This window comes from Anser anser, assembly GCF_964211835.1.
Source record: "Anser anser genome assembly, chromosome: 2".
NCBI lineage: Eukaryota > Metazoa > Chordata > Aves > Anseriformes > Anatidae > Anser > Anser anser.
The window spans coordinates 29,778,098-29,799,568 of NC_139721.1; the positions used below are offsets into that span (position 1 = coordinate 29,778,098).

Here is a 21,471-nt window from a genome sequence, read left to right on the forward strand (position 1 = left end):
ACTCCATTAAAAGAGTTCCAAATATAGCTTAATTCAGCAAGGGGAGGGAGAAAAGTAGAGAAAAAGTTCAAAGGAAATCTGGCATCACCATCATCATCAACTTAGTATTATTAATAAATAGCAGTAGCAATAGCAATAATAATAGTAATAATAATGACAACAACAACAATAATAGATCCAGACCAAGAACTGAATGGGAAAAAAAGGATGCCAGAATTGCTTTTTTGGGCTGCTGTTCTCTGAAGGATTCCTCCAGACATGAGTAGTCTGGTTTGTATCAATGCTATTTCTGAGAGTACAGCTACAGCTGGACACCATCAGCCTGGTGCCATGCTGTATTATTTCTGGCTTTGACCAGAGCACTGGATCAAAGGGATCTCCTGGTTTTCCCAGCTCTGTTCTGTCTTTGCACATCAGTATTGTCCCTACTGGTTGCTTGCATGCCACTCAGAGAGAAGAAATACTCAGCTCCTTGCAATGCAGTAACCTCCTTGTCCAATGCCTTGCCCAGGGCAAGGAACCATGAAACTCAGGGTTGAACTGAGTCGCTTATCTTTATGCTCCTCTTCTTCCAGTGGTGAAACTGCAAGATGATGTGCCCTGAAATGCTTGGGAATCCTAGACAGATCACAAAGCAGAAATGGGTCACAGAGTCGGTGCTATACAGCAATAAATCACCAAAGCTATAATTCTCAGGTGGAACTTTGCTTTTCCAAAATCAGAGAACTGAAATTGAATGAACCTTGCTGAATGCCCTTCTTCAACGCTCCTGTGGATGCTCATCAATTATATTTGTCAGATTAACAAACTATGGTAAGAGAACTGAAGAACCCAGGTCTGAGAAGGACACCGTAAATATATTTTGATACGGGTGATAGAAATATGTTGCATGATCAAAGTGATTTAGTTAAATCCTTTATAAACTACTAATGATTAATTTGAACTTCTATAAAAAAAATAAAAAATAAAAATAAATAAAAAATAAGAAGAAGAGATACATACCTTAATCAATTTGTTAAATACCTCATAAGATCTTGGAATAAAAGCACTAATCAGGTCCATATGTGGCAAAAGAAGCTGACAGTGGCTAAAATAAGTGACATTTTACAAAAGTAAAAGTCAACAAGCAAGGATTTTTACAAAGAAGTGAAGAGAAAGACATAAAAGGATACAAAAAGCTTGAAAGAGAGCACACAAAAACAAGTATTTTGGAGGTTGCCTCAAATTTATGGTGTTCACCATCCTAAGTATAACATAAAACCTTATTTAAAATAACAGTACAATTTACATTGCAACTTGGTTTAGATACAATTATTCCTATTATTGCCTTTAAAGTATGTACATTTGGAGGAAAACAATCAATAAATCCAAACCGTTCCCAACTATATCAAAAAAACATTTGAACCTTCTACTCATATCTGCAAAATGTAAGTCATACTTGCAACTTTCCACTCAGACATGCAAATTAGCATCTACACTAGGAAACCTGCCTTATTTGCATTAGTTTCTCTCTGGAAATAAGAATTTTGCACAAGTAGCCTTTTCATTTGTGCACACAACTGGTACTGCACAAGGCATCATTTTAGAAGCTTTGCACTACAAAAGCTATGCATATCCATTACTGCAGCGCATACTCACTACCACCTCTTGCCACAATAAGGCTTCAAAGGTCCACTGACCAATTACACAGACAAAAAACAGCAGAAAAAGATACAAGCTAAAAAAAAAAAAAAAAGATTTTTCTGTATTTCTTTAAGCCTTGCGGAAGGCTTAAAGAAAAATCAAAACACTTCAACTACTGCAACCTGCTTCACTGGAAATATTTCTAATCAAATCAAACAAGAACAGAATAAAATTACATGAGGAGTAATGAAGTCTATGATCAAGACTGCTAGATTTCAGTGAGTGGTCTGCCACAGCTTCTCTAGTTTCTTTTTTGTAAATGTCAACATCATCTGCAGAACTAGCACAATTAGAAAAAAATATATATATTTTCTGGGAGAAAAAAAATGACAGTAACTGTTTAAAGCTGAAAGTATTCAAATTTTACAGTGAAAGAACAGTGCAGAATATTCTTACTGTACTGAACACATAAGCATAAGCCCCAAGACAATAGCGAAGGGAACATCTGAATACGAAATACTGCAGTAACAAGACTGGAAAACGTGGCTGGTGTTTGAGTTCGTAGTGAAGCAGCTGGAAGGATTTGGCAGCAGAGAGCCCACCAGAACCAGCTGGAAGGATACAGCACAGAAAGAAACCCTCTGGTGTGCCCAGAGACCCAGAAGACACAGATTGGCTTGCAGGTATTTTACAGTTTTCCCTTTACAGCGCTGACTTCTGCATGTAGCACAAACAAAGGGAGAAAAGATGACAAATGGGAAAAGGGAGGGAAGAGGACCATAAGCGCTCCTTCCCAAGTGAGCCCAGGGAGCAAACTGCAAACGCGCAGCGACTCCCGTAATGATGCCAGCACTTGTTTTTACAAGTACTCGGATTTATTGTTGGCACTAGGAAAAGAAGCCGGGTGCTCGAGTCAGAGGCACAAGAAGGCATTTTGACACGCGTTTGTGAGGGAAGCTAATTTTAACTTTGCACTTTCTCGGCCTCCCTCGGCCGAGCTGTCTCCTTGCCGTGCATTGCCACCTGCAGGAGAGCCAGCCCCTGCTCGGGCAGGCTCAGCGTCCTGCTCCTCGCCGCGCCCAGCCATCACTTCTTTCCACAAAGCAGATAAAACCCAGAAGCCACGAGCACGTACGTTTCTGTGACAATACACGAGTGCCATACTGCTGAGAAGAGCCTAGGCTGCCACCAACACTGTTACGTCCTGCTCTGAAAAGCCACAGAGGGCAAACATTCACAGTCAGTGCCACTTCTCTGCCCGGGAAGTTGCTGCAGTTGAAATCCCAGGCAAAGGGTAAATTTACCTAGGTAAATAAGCCCTTTTATCAATTAAAATTGTCACTTTCATTTAATACTGTGAGGCGAGGAGAGGAAGATGAGATATTTGTACTTAAAGACTGAGAATGTTTTAAAGGTAATACCTTATTACCTTTAAATTATTAGCTGGCTTTCAAGAAGGCTAATTCCCCAGGAAGACCCCACTAACTCTGCCATCAGCTTCACATCACCTGAGACACCAGGTACCTTTTCTGTGCTTGCTAAAAGGAGGGGAAAGCAGAACCAGTGAATACAGAACAGCAGTTTCTGCTATATCATGTAAAAACCTGGCCCTATTGATTACCAAGGAAAAGTTCTCACTGATCCATATCGCTATCCTGATATACCCACAGTTTGAACATAATGACTATGTAAGATTTTTTCCTTAATGAGGCTTTATAAATGTCAAGGGCAAAAATGAATGTTGCACACAGCAACAGTAACAGCTTTATGCAGCACACAGGGTGAAAGCACTACCTTCTGCAGACATGCTGAATGAAAACAGCAGCAGTTTCCTTCTTCCAAGGAAGAACTACCTGAACATATTCTCCGGAGAATTGTTCCTTTCAGCTAACCATGGTTAACTACAGGAAACAGAATGAGGTTTGATACAATCCATTCAAACAAGGAAGCTGAGCTTCAGGTAGTAGACACCAGACAAATTCTCAGCTGAGCTGAATAAGTCATGAGTGCTGTACTGCAAGGAACAGCCTCTCTTTCTTTTTGGGGTTGGAGGAGGTGGCAGGGTCTGTCTGGAGGCAGAGCCGTTTGGTGTGCTGTGCTCGTACAGCACCTTGCACAGCTGGGTCCTGTTCTTGGCAAAAGACCAGATGTACCTCGCATCCAGCATCAACTGCCAAAAACAATCTAGCAAAAGAGGACCGGGGAGATATATACAGCGCTGCAGCCACTTGTGCAATGCTGATGCAAAAAAGGCAAATGCAAATCCACAATGCACTGGTGTATGTGCTGTTCATTAGACACAGGTGGCAACTTAGGAAATTAAGTTTTCAGGAGGAATCAACAAGACTGATAAACACAATATATGAGGCGAGAGTAGCCAGCAATGGGATTGGCTTAGTTTCAAACAGAGAAGCATAATAAGAGTATGTGAAATACTGTCATAAATATTGCAGTGATTATTTGTTTTCTGTATACTTTCTTCATAGAAGAATTTGGCAACACCAGTAAGAAAGAAGATTTATGCAAGGTATAGGGAAAATATGTCTGTTTATAGGGAGAGCTGAGCCCTGGAGCAGCTGGAAAAATTAAGAAATCCATGTCTTCAGAGGTTTTTAAGAGCAGATAAGGCATTATTTGGACTCTGGCCATTTGGACTTGTTATTGTCTCAGCTCAAGAGATTGAATGATATCAGATTTCTCTTATTTCTTATCAGTATCTCTTTAGTCATGGGTAGACTACAAAAACATGACCTTAACACAACCACGAAGAGAGGACAAGGAGAACACAACATGCATTATGTCTTTTTCACGTTTCATGAAGGTAAAGCTAGTTCTGCAACTTCCAGTTTAACTCATAATTTTTAATACTGGGAGGCTAACCACACTGGAATCAAGACAAACAAGAAAAATCAACAGCAATAAATACTCGATGGTTTGTTTTCAAGAGGCAAACTATCAAGAAATCAAGACATATGTACTGTTAAGTACACGTAGTAGTTTTACATCTATATATTTCAAAGTATTTTGCAAATCCAAATAATGCAGTGATGTACTTTCATAAATTCTCAAGGACATCCAAAGAACTAGATAGTTTAACACAGTCATATAGGTTGACATAGACATTTTTTCAGAAAGTTCATATGATTTGTTCACAAGATGAAACACTAGGGACCAGCGAAGGGACCAAAAATAGGAACTACAACTCACTGTGATCAACTCTGAATTGTGTCCAGTAGCCCACAGATGTCTTCTGCACTGGACATTAAATTTCACATGACTATAGAAAACAGATGTGCCACACATTTAAATCATGAAATCCAAAATGTTGTGCCACTTGGAAGGTGTGGACAGCGGGCTTCAGGAAAGGTATGAGGGATTTATCTTAATATGAACTATTATATTGCATAAGAGCTGTCATAATTAATGTCCAGATATGGGGAAAGAATAGTAAAGGTGGTAACTCAAGAAACAGGTAACTCTACCAAAAGATTAGCAACTGATTTATGTATGAAGTCTGTATCAAAAATACAATCTGATTCAAACTAGTACTTCTTTTTTCTTTAAAAGTAGAAATACATTTTTACTGACTTGAATGATCTGCAAGTCTAAGCAAGTTACCTAAACTGCTATAGAGGCAATGAAAACAGATAGGTATTTCCAGGCATGAGTTCATCTTACCCTGAACTGCTACATTCTGATTAATTTTAATATTATACCCAGATAAGCCATGTCCTGGAAAGGCCCACCTCAGGTTACAGAACAGCCAAAATGATAGAGGTTCCAGCTTATCCTTGCTCTTACACAGGCAATTATTTGAAATGACAAAAAATTGCCATCTTTGATTCCTAGACATCAGCAATGGTGTGGGGCATTTAGACAGGCTGATGGGCAATTACTTTCCCTTCAGGAACATCACTGTCTATTCATTGCTGTCCTACAGAACTGGATATTCAGAAAATGGAAGATGTGTTTCATAGAATCACAGAATGGCTTGGGTTAAAAGGGACCTTAAAGCACATCCAGTTCCAACCGCCCTGCCATGAGCAGGGACACCTCCCACCAGACCAGGTTGCCCAAGGCCCCATCCAACCTGGCCTTGAACACCTCCAGGGATGGGGCATCCACAACCTCTCTGGGCAACCTGTGCCAGTGCCTCACTGCCCTCTGAGGGAAGAATTTCCTCCTAATCTCTAATCTAAATCTCCTTTATTTTAGTTTAAAGCCATTCCCCTTTGTCCTGTCATTATGTGACTCAGCAAAAAGCCGCTCTCCATCTTTTTTTTTTTTTTTTTTTTTTTTTTTTAAGTCCCCTTTAAGTATTGAAAAGATGCAATAAGGTCACCCTGGAGCCTTCTCCTCTGTAGGCTGAACAGCCCCAGCTCTCTCAGCCTTTCTTCATAGGAGAGGTGCTCCAGCCCCCTGATCATCTTTGTGGCTCTCCTCTGGACCCACTCAAACAGCCCCACATCCTGCTTGTGCTGAGGGCCGCAGACCTGTACACAGTACTCCAAGTGGGGCCTCACAAGGGCAGAGCAGAGAGGGACAATCACCCTCCTCGACCTACTGGCCAGTCCTCTATTGGTGCAGCCCAGGACACAGTTGGCCTTCGGGACTGCAAGCACGCACTGCTGGCTCATGTTGAGCCTTTCGTCCACCAGAATCCCCAAGTCCTTCTCCACAGGGCTGCTCTGAATGAGTTCTTCACCCAGTCTGTATTCCTATTTGGGACTGTCCTGACCCAAATTTCTGATGTGCAAACTGATTATTTAGGACATGATGTAGTGGTGCATATTTAAGCACCTCAGAGCCACTTGAGATACACTAGAATACGTGACAAATACCTGCAGAGCTGGTATATATTTCACAAGACCTCTGTGAGACCTGTTCCCTTCTGGAGGATACAAGAGATCCCCTGGGACAGCTCAGATGACACTAGATGTTTATTCATGAGCAAATGAATCAAGCCCAAGGACACCAAATTTTGTTTTCAGCCCCCTTGACCCATCCACCAGTCTAGAAATGTGTAAAACATAAGAGGAGATGCTGGCATAAATAGCTCTGTACTTCCTTGTTAAATCTTCTGGCGGAGTGGGAGAAGGCATGAAAAGGGATTGGGGACAGGGAGGCAAGGCAGCATTGCTTGGCTCCAGGGATAAGCAGCACAGGATCTGTTGCTTCGGGTAGAAATACACGGTCTAAATGACAAAACACAACATAACATGGACCTCCTTCCTTGAAGCCTCTTGAGGATAATAATGTGATCACCTTTCACTTAGTATTATAAATAGGTTATTACACAGCCCTGACTTCTCTAACCTCTAGCAGTATTACTTCATGAGGAAAATAATAACGCAGTGGTAAATTATATTATTTCTACAAATAGTATGAGAAATTGTGGATACCCAGAAAGGTTAATCCCTGCTTCAGTTGCTGTGCTAGTGAGGTATAAATCTGATGGTAAATGGGGGGCAGGACAGCAGAATAGAGCCCTTGTCTCATAGATACAATACATAGTCATCTGAAAGTTTGCCTCTTACTTTGCATTAGCACTATAATTTCTCATAAAAGGCTTGTGAACTAACAATAATTGGAAAATAACTACTAAAAAGAATGGCATTTATCTGCCTTTTCTAGCGCATTCGCTTTGGATACAAAAGCCTAGGGAAAGAAAGAAATACTGCAGCTGAAATGCACAAAACATTTGTTTTCAGCAGAGGAAAATGGGTCCTCAAAGGGTGACTAAAATACACAAAATTCTATACACCCAAACGACCCTCTTGTCTGCAGTACTGCAACATCAGGTAAAGAAGCTGCTGAAAACAAGTGTTTATTCTCTGCATGATATTTTTTGTCCCTTCCTGCTGCTGGTATTATTCTTATGACACCAGACACTGCATAATATGACATTTCAAATGTATGGCACTGTGACAATGATGTACGAGGAAACATTTACAGAGCCTGGCACAAGAAGTGAAGTTAATACTGAAAAGCAAATGATTTGCTTAGATTGGCTGCTATTTCACAGTTTGCAGGGTAAATATTCAATGTGACAGTCAAACTTAGGAACAAAAATTGATAGCTTTCAAATAATGATTGTAGATATTTACAGTCTACCTTTTAACTACCTTTTTTCTGCCAGCACCAATGTTATTTTTCTACAGGCATGTCTGGCTCATATGTGGCTAAACATATTCATACAATATGAATTCATTACATTCTTTATGTAAATAAATTATCTTTAATTTAAGATTTCAAGGAGAAAAAGTTGCAAAAACACAACTGAAGAAAACAGCCCACGGAAGTCCCTCAAGAAAAATTCCCCCAAATGGAAATGAATAGAGTAGCTCTCCTTGATCCAAAGTATTTGATCTTCTTCTGGACATCTTTAAAAACAATTTGTGAAAGGAAAATTAAGAAACACCCTAAATTTTTCTGGTAGACTTCCTTCCCCTCTGTCCTCTCCCATTTCTTGGGTAGCACCTCATATTCATTCAGGGCACATCCTCACACTCAGTTTGCCTTAAGCTCAATCATCTTAAAAGAGTTTTCCTGAAGGTCACCAAGAGACAAAAAGCATATATCAACATGAAAGGAAGAGGAATAATCTAAGTGTGGGTGCCAAGAAAGAAGTAGAAAGAAACCAATCATGCCCTGGGCAGCAGAAACAAGACAGGGAAAAGAAAAGCATCATTCTTTGAATTCGAGACCCTAGCCAATTATTTGGTTATTTTATATTGGCAGAATGGGTTATACAAAAATTATGAAACCACCAATTATACATTCAATGATATCATCATAACTAAAGTCAGTACCAGGAATTATTTGGTCTACATTTTCAAGTGAATAGCTAAAATAGATAGATGTGTTGCCAAGGTCTACGTACCAAATGAGTCTTTCCCAGATCTGTTTTATAGGGTGACGAAACAAAAGCAAGACTCCTATGGCCTTGCACGCTGCTAGATTAACTTTTTGGAGGTGATAAAAGATCTGTAATCTCCACAGCGGTGCAGCTGACTCAGCATCACTACAACACATTGCTGCTCATACAATCATAGGTAGAAGGACTTTGAAAAGGCTAAAAGGTTATCAGCCAAGCTCTTCCTAAGATAAGATTCAAGTCTCAATACACCTGCAGTCTTCTGAGTCTAAAAATGCATTTGTTCAAAGGTGTTAGTATTTATATGATGTTTTGAGAAGCTTTTGTTCATGTATGACTGAATGCCAATTTCTTCTCCAAGTGGAGGGGTTCAGAAAGGAAGGAACCAAATACTCTGTTCCTGTTTGGGTCTACTCCAAACTAACCAAATATATAAGTCCAGTTCCAGAGCCAATGTTAATGTATGCTACCCTTCACTATATTAAGATTTTCTTTAGTTAAAGAAAAAAACAACATTTTTGGGGATAAACAACATTTTTTGTTCTCTAGACATTCAGATATACCATCAAATATAAAGCTAAGTTTTGAAATTTTGGTAAGTATAATAATCTTTCCTTCAAGTCAGGTTTGTTAATATCCTTTAGTAAGCTGTATAAGATCTTAGTTTATATTTTTAGTAACTGTTAAAAAGCTCATTAACTGATCAGTTCATTCCATAATGACAATAACATAATTTATTTCTAAATCGGAAACCAGAAGCGGACTAAATCTCAACAACAAATTCCTATTAGGTCCTTGCATTCCTACCACTGAAAATGAAACCATGTGGAGAAAAAACTCTTTTTAGGTAAAGGAGAAAAAAATGAGTCAGTTTATATTCCAGAGAGGAACACATCCACTTTGCTTAGTCCCTTGTTGAAAGGACTTTTGTGAAGATTTTACACAGTCTTTTTTCCCCCTGTGAACTGAATGATCAGTAAATATCAATATGCTTTAGAAAAAATAAATAAATAAATCTGTCTATAAGTAATTTCTCACTAAGTTGACAGGCATTTCTTTAAAGTCCCCAGATCAGAGCTATTAGGCTGCATTTTTGTAAGACCTGTGTCCTCCAGAAATGCTTTCAAAGTCAAGTGGCCTCTCACCTGTAAGTTACACTGAGGACTGGCACTGAAAGTACCTATGATGGTAGGAAAGTTTAGCATCCCCAGTTACATCCCAGCATGAGTGGCTCCAACGAGTTTTTGTCCCCATCCCCTTACTGAGACAATGCACCAAGACATCATCTGTTCTCTTAGCACAGGCAACTTCCACATCAGAGTATCAGCAGGTCAGATTCCAGTTCAGCAGCTTGGGTCTGACATGTCTTTTGAGATAATCAAGAGAAGCAGATGAATAAATGTATTTATATATGTTTATTTTTGGCAAGCTGACAGAGAATGTTTGACACTGAAAAATGAGAGTGTAGTGAGAGGAAAAAAGCAAGATCTGCTTTCCATTGTTTTTAATACTTTATGCTTTCTTCTGGGACCTCATAATTCATTGGACTAAAAAAACAATTGCAGATAAGATTAATAAGTAAGAAAGCTAATTATGCACTTATCTGGACTATTTGGACCACACAGCAAGTGATACAATTGCACTGTTTTACATTGCTATATGAGAAAATGCTTTAACACTGCTATCACTTGATGTGTGACAGTCCACATCGCAGTCCTGTCCAGAGTCAAGCAGAACAATGTTCAACCTGCCAGTCATTTTGCCCAATAGCAGAGTCAACAGCTGTATATGACTGAACTAATATGGAGAGTGCTGGAAGTACAGAGAAAGATACTGAAAACGGGATCTCCTCAGGACAGGGAGTGGATAAGTTTGGGAGACAGTGAACAAGGACCAACACCTACACATGACACGGGAGGGAACAGTTCTACAAGAAGGCATCATTCAAAAGCTTCTTAGAGAGAAATTTCTGCAGCACACACCTTGAAAATTACATGAAGAAAAGAAAGGATAACTTTCAATACTACAGTAAGTGCAAGCCCCAAAATCTGCAGCAATAGAAGACTATTAGAGAAAAAATAAAATAAAACAGGAGAATACATCATATGCAACATGAGAGACTATTTAACAGAATTGTTTATCCAATCAGGTGATTTACTTAAGGAGAGGGTAAATTAGTTGTGTGTTTACTGCATGACATATCCTAAAAAAATAAAATAAAAATAAAAAAATCAAAACTCAAAAAGTTATCTTTTTGATACAAAATGGGCTGGTGTAAGTGAACAGCTTGTATGTTGCTGAAGGACAGGTCTGATCATAATGGTCTCTTCTTGACATGGAAAGTAGAATCAGCAGTCAGCAAAAGAAGTGAGAAATTAGTACTATTTACCTTGAAAGAATTCAGAAGATACCAGGAGAGAAGTAATGTTCTCCCGTGCACAGCTCTGAAATTTGGTGAAAGTCTAATTTCCACAGTAATATTGAGGGCCTAATATTTTGAACATCTTTTGCAATCAATCACTATTTTGAAACAATACAAAAATGATTATGTAAGTGAACACAGGCAAAACTGTGCACTTGAAATCATAATGATTAATAATTTTCATCATAATCTGAAAGAATATGGAACTCTTTAACAGCAGACCTGAAGTAATAGACTTATTTGTTCAGCATAACTTGCTTGGTGCTGTGAAAGCCAAGCTGCATGAAAATAAAAAAAAAAAGGGGGGAAAAAAAGATAGATTTATGTATTCTGCAGTATGAGAAATGTCACACAGTATTGGGAAAAAGAGCTATGTTCAGTCTCACAGGAAGATGATTCACCATCTACCCCTTGCAGTCACTGAAGTCTGATACATTCATTACCCATTACGCTGAGGACTTTTATTTTTCCTCTTTTGGTGAATAAGCACTGAATTACCCATATCACTGAGCCATCTCACTAAGTGCTGCTGCTGACCAACATAATCATAAAAAGTCTATCTGTAAGGAATTCCAGATATTTAAATATATGGAAACTGTCTCTGCTAATACCAGAGATTTATATTCCATTCTGAATGGGATGTGTACAAATTCAACATACAAAGCGAATACCAAATGCAAATACTTATGCTTAGCTGATGCTTGTCTTTTAAGACTCTCCCATTTTAAAAGACAGAAATTCAGCAATTTTCATGTGCAGGGTCAGTGCAAGTATGAAAAAAAAAAAAAAGACTATTTTGTTCTAAATCCTCAAGGTCCCATGTTCCACATGGACTGGATTTTGATTGAATTGATAACAAGATGCTGTTATAAACATTAAGCCAACTACTTATAATTTTTATGTACAATTTAAATGAGTTTTCCACTAGCTTCACTTTCTTCTGATCAACTTCTTTACTTTTTGTCTATTTAGTCAACAGTATTAAAATGCAACCAGTAGACTAGATTTCTCACCAGTCTGTATGCTTGAATGTAAATAGCTTGATGCTACCTATGTATTACAAAGTCTACTTAAAATAAATAATACCTACTTACACTGCGGTCTTGCCGAATCAAACTATATACGCCACATTTTGACACTGAGATCTTCTTAATATATCTTGGAATGGAATTTGAGAATAAACCACTTTACATTACCAGGCTGCTATAGAACTGTAGAGAAGAATTATCCATGCTACTATATAAAAGGTGGTTTATATAGCTTATTTGCTGCTTATATATGGAACTAACTGCTTAAGTCTTGGCAGAAACAGGAACAATAAGGCCAGTTCAGTCATTCTATTAAAAATAATGGAATAAGAACCAGTTACACTGCCACCAAATTTGATCAATCTAGGAGTTTCATAGCTATTGGATGTGCAATTGACTATTTCTTGTTCTATTTTGGATCAAAAATTAGTTACAAATCACGTCTTTAAGCTTTGATAAACATAGCCAAGAAACATACTGGCCAATTCTAAGCTTTTTCAACCGTCTTTCACATTTTGTCCTCTAACTGGTTAAAACCAGAGTAAAAGATAAGCCAGAGGTCTACGCACCAGTCCAAAGCAGGCTGGGATACCTGCACAGGCAGTGGCTGGGGCAGGTTCTCCAGAGCATGACAGTGGCTGGCCAACTGAATTTCAAAAGCCAATGAAATCACAGTTAACTCATTTAACCTGACCTCAGAGCATTTGGGAGAAGTAATCACTTAAGAGCCTAGATAATGTCATACCAGTTTAGCTCTTAATGCTTTCCAATTTCCTCCTTAAAGCAGATGCCTGTAAAATTCTATGCGTCTATTCAAGGTGTGTATTACAAATCCAGAAGACATTCATCAATATCAGAATGTCACTATCCACATTAAGTAGTTTTGGTAACAGATTAGGAAAAAAAAATATTATATTTGGTCAGAAAATTCATATATGCTAATATTTTTCATCCTGGTTTACAAAGCAAAGTATTCAATATAAATACAAGAAGCTCTAGAATCAGACAAGAGCTTCATTATTTGCTTTGCCCAACACTTGGAGAAGTACAGGGAGCTCTTTGCTGCCATTTGCGCCACAGTGTAGTGACTGAATGCAGGGTTTGATTACTGTACTAGAAATGGGTATTTCACATTTTCCTAACATTTTAATACAGATCAATTAGCTGTGTGAAATAAACTCCAAAGTCATGTATTCGGTGTTTCCTGCAGTTCAAAAACAGCAGAAAAAAAGCAAGCCCAAATAATCCACCCATTAGTTTATTAACTGGTACAAGGGTGGGCCATAGAAGCAGGTTGTGTCTTCATACACTGAACCTCAGTCTTGAGACCAGACTCAATTCTGAGCATGTTGCAGATTAAGATTTTTTTTTTTTTTTACTTTGGCCTCCAGAAAATGTAATGCCAGGTAGCAAAAACGTAGGCTTCAATCATTTATCAGACTTCTGTATGGAATTTCATCAAGTGTGAATTTACCACAATTCAATAATAATTCAATCATTTCCACTCAGATTTGATACCCTTTATTTCAACAGAACTGCACACCAAGTAAAGGACTCCATCAAAAAAGGTAGCAGAATCTTTCCCTACACAACCTACGTTGTCTGAAGACAAAAAGGACATTAACAGACAAGCCATGAATACAACATCTCAGCTTATGACTCTCTGGTACAATACATAACAGGGACTGCAGCAATAGCTGAACATGTCAAAATAAAAGTAATTTCTTAACATTTCCATTATTTTTAATCTTTTAACCTTGCAGTATGGTACTGAATATCTCGTATACTTTCAGATGAAGATTCCCTTAACTGTTCTACAAATATGAAAGAAAATCAGCTACACAACTGCTTTTGGTTATTATTTGTGAGGTGCTTGCACACAGCACGCTGTCCTTGCCAAAGTGAGCTGACAGACTTACAGAAGATAAAATGATTTGTACAAAAGCAAGAAACTATTCATGTCAAAATCTGTTAAGTGCAATTAGAAGTTTAGGCAGAATAAATATACAGCATGACATAAGAATGATAATACTCACTTTCCTGTTTCACAGTCTGCCTTTCCCTGCCTTCTAAGGATCTGCCTCTCCTCTAGTAACGCTGTCATTTTCCCCAGAATTTCCCAAATATCAGCTCTCAATCTACTCAAAAAAAATGCTTGAAAAGGTTCCGTTTGGTAGCTGAAGACAAGGATATCCAATACACAGCTCTCCCCTGGCCCATACACCCTCACTTACTTTAGAAGACACCAGGCACATGCATGACCACGTATCACTGACAGTCTGAAAGCATCACTCTGTCATAGCCAGCCTGTGCACCAAACTCAGGAACTCTTAAGAAATCCTGGGTTCAACAGCCCAGATATGGTATGTAGGAGTATTTCAAATCTTTGATGTTTCCAGCTCCTAAAACAACTTCTAAGCTGACTTTAATCAAGCTTCTGAAGAGAAATGCATTTTATAATGCTTTCTTTACACTAATGAATGTAATGTTACTTTAATCTACAAAAATTGACCAAGAAAAGGCTTGTTTTCCCCTTCTCCTTTTATTCCTTGGTGTTGGGGATAAAAGTGTTTGTTATTGGCTCGGCCTCAAGATAAATCCAACCTTTCAACAATATTCTTCACAAATTAGCTATGGTGACTGAATCAGCATGCATTGCATTCATTAGAATTATACTGAACTTCCTGAGTGAAAAGGAGAAATTTTAAGGCCCTTTTTAATTCACTTGCACATTCCCTGACTATATATATATATTTTTTTTTTTTCCTCTGTGAAGCGCTGCTAGCTATTGTGAAGTGAAACAAAAATGCATTTGCTATGCACATAGCAAGATTAGGAGTCAAACTAAGAGAAAGAAAGCAGCGTATTCCCTAGAATACTATCCATAAAATGTGTCCTGTTAACTTGATCAAAAAGTGAGGTAGTTTAGGTACTCGTGCAATTGCTCCAGCTAGATTCGTATAGTTATTTGGCTTAACTCTTCATTTTTGAGGATTTTTGAGCTTGCAATTTTCTTAAATGGTCAAAGTGCCTTTTATTCCCACATAGCCCCTTCTCACTTTAAAGAAGCTATTATTTGTATTAGGTGGTTCAGACCCTCTGACTCGGAACATGTGTCTTACTATACCCAGAATAACAAATGTTCAAGCTTAGATGTAGCTTCAAATACCGTAAGACGAATCTCACATAACTTTATCTAAGAGACAGGCATCAAGTTCAAACTAATCATCAAGGCTTCTTCCATGCAGCTAATGCAAAAGACAGACACCTCCAGTGTATGATTCATCTCATCTATTCCAGGATAAGATAAGATAAAGCACGCACTAGAAGTACCTGTCTCTCCGCTTTTGACGCAACCTATTTTACCAGTTCAGAACTGACAGCTAACTTTCCAACATTTCCAGTTAAATGAGATGAATCTCACCATTACTGCCTAAGGCTTCACCTAATTACCAAGAAAAAACACAGCATGCTCCAGGATTTTGATTGCCCAGCTGGGATGCTGCTGGAGCTTGCTCGGCTTTCCTTTCTGTGGAAATCAGAGCAATGGGATGCAACGCAGAAGCAGTCTTGTGCACTCCAGGGTCACAGCCTAATAAAGAGCCAGGATGCAGCCTATGACAGCACCTCAATAAGATTAGTAATGGCAGCTTACAGCTGTACAAACCTGTGTTGCTGGAGATGTGCCTGCTCAGCGTGGTGCAGTGCTGCAGGGAGATCCCTAAGGTTCCTTGGAACAAGCTCATCCAGAAGCAAAGTAGCTGCCTTGACCCAGCCCTGCATATCAGCTTCTCATCACAGCTAATTAGTTACTTTCATTCAGCACATGGTCCTCATTATATGCAAGCTACACAGTTCAAAGCCAGCTTGGTTATATCTTCATTTTAGACATAGCGAGAATGCTCAGAAACAGACTTTACTAGTTTGTAATTTAAACTTAAATATTGGCAACATATTTTCCTTGCATTAAAATGTATTTTCTGAAGCATATTTTAGGTTCAGGGGAGATAAGGGAGGAGACCTGTACAAGGACAAGCCCTGAATTACAGCAGGCAGACTATTGAACCACAGCAAACAAAATGTATTTCCATAACCAGGAACCCACATGCCTTCTCCTCAGCTTTGCAACTCCAACCTGTTCCTGTACGTGCTCAGAGGAGCTTATAAACTAGAGATGGAAAACAAGTGTCCCTTTCTGCTCCTGAAAAATGAATGCTAGAATTTTCAACCACAAGTAGCAACCAGGCGTTATGCAAATACCTGTACTTTTTGATCTACATGTTGATGAAGGGTTTGTGACAAGGCACGGTCCCTTTGTGACCTCCAGCGATGACAGAGCTGCCCCTGGGGACAGCCCCACACTTGGGTCTGGGATGGCTGAGGCATGGGCACAGAGTCACCACAGTTTGTCTGTCCCATGGTCCACTTGTCGATTTCTTCCAAAAAAAGCAGCATAAATGGTAAAATTAGCTAAGGGCTCATCCAACAGTCAGTGGCGAGCAGGCTGAAGTGCCCAGCAAAGCCTGATCCATCACCAGTGAGAGGCTGACTGCTCTCAGCTGGAGGAATGATTTTGTAAAAGTGCCATCTGCCTGCAACTTCCTCAGCACCTTTGTTTTATCCTCAACTCCTGAGATTAAAGCAGCAGGTAAGTAAGGAGCTGAAAAATAATGTTTCTTCTTTAATGCATTTTGTGTGCTTTTCTTGGGTCTGTGGCCTGCTTGTCCACGCACTGGAGAGCGATGGCCTTGAGCTCCCTGCAGGATCAAGGCCCGAGCGATCAACAAACCCACACCAAAACCTTTGGGTGCTTTTTCACATCATATAGTTTGAAAGAGACATCTTAAAATGAGAGACGAACACCAAGCTCACACCTCTGCTGCAGCACCACTTTGAAATGACAGCAGCTGCATCCGGAACAAGCTGCAAATAGCCAAAAGCCTCAGCGGGAGGTCAGGCAAAGAAAGATTTCCAACCACAAAGCAGGAACAGAGGAATGCGGTTCAGAGACGTTGAAAAACTGATTGAAATTAGCTGCTGTTTCTTGAGTTCTGAAGACTTTGAAGTTTGAAATAATGATATTTTTTTCAAGTAATAACGATGAAGAGTGCAGACTAACATCAGTGCATGTCTATCACCAAACTGCCTGCTGCTATATATACTATTTGCCTTTCTCACACATTTTCATCTCTTTTGTACATTGTTTGGGAATGAGACTCGGTCTTTCTGTACATCTGCCATCTCCAAGTGAGGTCATTACCATAAAATCATTAGCAGCAAAGGCAGAGTCACCTGGGAGCCTCCTGACTCACCCTTTACAGTGAAAGTCAATGGTACAATGGCTTTTTCAGGGTGTTCGTGGGCAGACGTTAGAATGATGTAAAACTTAAGATGTGATATATACACTTTGGCAGTATCTGGGGGCAAGGAGCAGCTTAATACAACTAGAGCATGTAAGGCCAAATGCTTTACTTCCTAAGCGCTGTTCACGGTGTGCAGAAAGACCAGAAATGAGCTCTACATTGCCCTGCTGGTAATCCCCCAGGCACAGGGCACCCCCAGCAGAAACAGGCCATCAGCATCACCTTCCTGTAAAGCTCCAGAAACAGTGATGGGAACTGACAGGAGCACAGTGCTCTCTGGCAGTCTCCTGCTGGCATGGAAACTATTGCGAATTGGTAAAATTCTCATCCAGCTTTAACGTTATTATTGTACCACCACCATCAAGGGTAGCTGAGCAATACTCCCACAGCAGAAGACAATCTGTACCAGCAGTATTTGGTCCTTCAGCCAGCAGGAACACTAACAAAATTTATTACAGGTAAATGTGGGCTTCAAATGGTTCGATGAAGTTATATCTGTGCAATAAAATTAATTTAAGTTTGAATTTTATTTTCTAAATATGATTTGGTATGAGAGATATGAAAAAGAACCAGAATAGGTCTGTGGGTTTCTAAACAGAGCACCTCTACAGACACATGCTAAAATCTTCCTTTTTCATTGTCACAATAAATATATTAGTGCACTCACTGACATTCGTTACTGAATATGCTATGCCTTTAGCAAAATTTATCTTGCTGAAGCCTGATACACTACCACAGTGAGATTCCGGTGGTTTACTTAGGAGATGTAAGAGAGGATTCTGTGGTATATTAGCTGCTTTTCAGCATGGACACAAAATTACCCTGTATCCCAAAGCAGACCTGGAAATAAATGGCAGGCATTCTTTCATCTGTGCTCAAATCCGAATCAAGTTGTCTAAAGGGATGACATATCCTTTTACGTACCCTTTCACCTAGAACAAAACACTTTCCAAATGGTGAAAAAGGTATGAGACTGACCATAAAAAAAAATAATAAAAAAAAAAAGCATGAAGAGATGCTCTGAAAGGAACTGTTGTTTTTAATTTATGGATATGTACATAGTAATTTCCCTGCCTTGTTTTAAATGTCTGATTGAAGCAGGCATCGCAACTGATGCCACATCTTGGTCTCATGGGGCATAAGGAGAGAACAGCTTGATCTACAAATGGAAATGGAATTAGTTAGTTACATCAAGCTTTAATTTTTAGTAACATGGAAGGATCAATCATATGTAATTTATACAGGAAAAGAAACACCAACCAGTACAGGTGAAAAATGATGCAACTGGAAAGAAATGAAGCCTCAGTACCTTTCTAACCAGTTTGGGGGGAGATTGGGAGGGGTTAGCTCCCAGTAAGACAGATAAAGTAGGCTTATGCATTGTCTTCCAGAAGGATGCCTCAGAGTTTATCCAAATCCTATTCGACATACACAACCCCTGAAGCAAGCACTCAGCTGCAAGAACTATAACTCAGATTTTTTAAAATGCAAATACTAATGAGATTTTTCAGAAGAGATACATAGTTTGTTACAGTCTCTTCCTTGTATAACTAATACATTAGCAGATGTTTCTTTTTAATTCTGTTGCTATTTGGATTTTTCTAATCCTCGCTGTTCTCATATGGCCCCTACTAATCATGTGTTAAGGAAAAACATATTGTTATCAACTGATTCAAAGTCTATCAGTGTATTTTTTATAAAATTATATGATTGCTAGCTCCTCAACATTCTGGAGGAATGCCTGGAAGCAAGCACTTTGTTTATACACAACTTGATTAAAACTAGACATAACGCAACTGCTCATAGGTGATGAGACAGCTAAAACAAGCTTCAGCTCCCTTCTGTGTACTGGGGGGGAAAATGGGATTGAAAATGCAAAATAAGTTTCAGGCTTAAAAATGAAATTACGTGAGCCATTCAGACCTAGTGTAAATGTCACTGAATGTTAAGCTAAACAAATAGACAATCTTCCCCTCGGGAAAAATAGAAGTTTAAAATTAATGTCCAAGCATGGGATTAATTCAATAAAATTACAGTCTAACCTCTCTTCTATCAACTCGCATCATAAACAGCCCAATTCTGCAAAAGACCAATTGTCCTCCTTTCACCCTGATTGCCAATAATACCAACAATGCATGCCAGGACTGCATCCAGGAATGTTATTTATATGACGTTTTGCAATAAGGAAGTAATCATACTCAGTACAGATTCAAAATATTACCCACTTCATTGGTGAATACTGCAAAAATGTCTTTTCAGTAGAGCTTTGTCTACCACAGTAAGAAATTTAGCTAAATAATGGCACTTCTCAGAACATTCATGGTCAGCACTGACTGGCAAAGAGACCAGACCAGACCTGACTTTTAACAAGGCTGTTCTGCTTTGCATTGGCTTTGCAAGGCTGAAACAGCAAAGAACCTGCTGTCCCTATTTCTCTGACAGCGTGACAGTAGCTATCAACTCCTCTGTTACAGGACAAGGAGACAAAGTCATTCCCATTTTAATACTCATTGCAGAGCACTTTCACATGCAGCCCTGGTACAGTCACACTGAAATCAAAGAAACACACCATAACTGAATTGTCTGGTGTGAGAAGCACCAACCTCAGCCCATCCTCCAGCCAGGTCCAGCATGCAAGGGAACAGTCTGAGTATCGACACCAGTGTGTGAAATTGTTTGTACAGACGTGAAGAGACTTCCTTTCTCTGAAGAGAGCCGAGGCCAAACCAAAATGCTCTCAGTGTATGGTGATTATGCAAGGAGCTTTGTCCCTACATAATGTACAAACACAGGCATGCTCTCAAGGGTGTTTCTTACCCTGAACAGCCTTCAGTATATAATCCTGATGCAGGAAAGGATTTAAGGCATTTATCTGCGCTTATTTAAGCAAAGCTTGAAGTGTGTACTCAAGCTCCACTGATACAGTGGCATTTAAGTAAATGTTTAAGCACTTTCCACATTCTTCTAGAAGAAGAAAGAGAGAAAGAATGAACCACCAACACCTCTCTATTCTTTAGCAGAGTGGGAAGGACCTCTGAGAAAGAACGCAACCTGCCAAGGACCAGTTGTGAAGTCTGTGGCAGGGCTGGACACTAACAATAAACCTGCTGTTAAGCAGTTCAATACTTTAACCTCAAAATACTTTTCTATTAGGAAACTAAACAAAAAATTACATAGATTATTTAGTATGCACCTGGATAGAAGGGATGTCAGGTGAAAACTATGAAATATTCTAAAAACAGGAAAGCATGTCCCCATCACAGAAAAAATATGAAAATGTATGTAAATTTTATACTATGGCAACCCTATTTTATAATGTTTAGCCCACTAATCACATGGAAAGAATTACTACAGAGCGAGACTGTAAGAATTCAAAATCTTCATTAAGCTCTGCAAAATATTATTAAAAATACTGTTTAAAATATTCTGAAGTGTGATATTAACAATCTCTACTACTGTTGTGTCAAGACTGAAACATTCATCTCTACATTCATCTATACAGCATCTCAAGTAAACAGAAAACCATGTCACAGGAAATAACTGACAAAACTTTCCAAGTACACAATTTAGTCCACGGACGTGCGTTTTTACTCTTTACATACTGGCAGGAAGTTTCTAATTTTAAAATAAATTTCTTCACAACTTGACTCCATCACTTCAAGAAAAATGGACCAGAATTATTTCAGCAAGGAATCCTTTGCAACTGTAAAGTATAACTTCTTCAGATAAAACCAGTAAAAGGGCATTATCTTATTTCATATTTTGCCTCAAAACATGTAATTATAGCTCAGTTATTTTCCTTTCTCTCTCCGCCTGCTGGACAAGTTCAAATTAATACAACTGACAAAACTGAGAGTCCTGTAACCTGAGCTGCAGCTCAATCAGACCAAAGGCAGCTGTGAGCATTAGGCATCTTCCAGGACATGTCCAGAGAAGCAGAGAAACCTTCACAACTTGTTGTGAAAATTCAGTCTGCAAAAGTTTTAGAGAGAATTAAAATGGGCAGGAATAACATTCCATTTCATCAGATAGATTCAACAGTTTTAAACTGAATAGCAGAGTTGCAAGATCAGGATTTTTTTCTTCCTGCCTGCCAAGCAAGTCAGACCTTCAACCTATTCTTTTACTTCAATCTACCTGATGAAAAGCAACAGGATA

General features: G+C 39.0%; 1 protein-coding gene across 2 annotated transcripts in view; it reads right to left on the reverse strand.

Moving 5' to 3' along the window:
- The window catches only part of LOC310893830 (uncharacterized protein), a 141,487-nt gene extending 123,597 nt beyond the window's left edge, over window positions 1-17,890 (reverse strand). For both annotated transcript variants that reach the window (XR_014579343.1, XM_083823261.1), the window contains exon 1: window positions 15,618-17,890. Coding sequence is in view for 1 of the 2 variants with exons in the window: in XM_083823261.1 (XP_083679387.1) it covers window positions 15,618-15,733 (116 nt within the window). In the remaining variant the exon portion in view is untranslated. The remainder of the gene's footprint in view (window positions 1-15,617) is intronic.
- Between the last annotated feature and the right edge of the window lie 3,581 nt (window positions 17,891-21,471).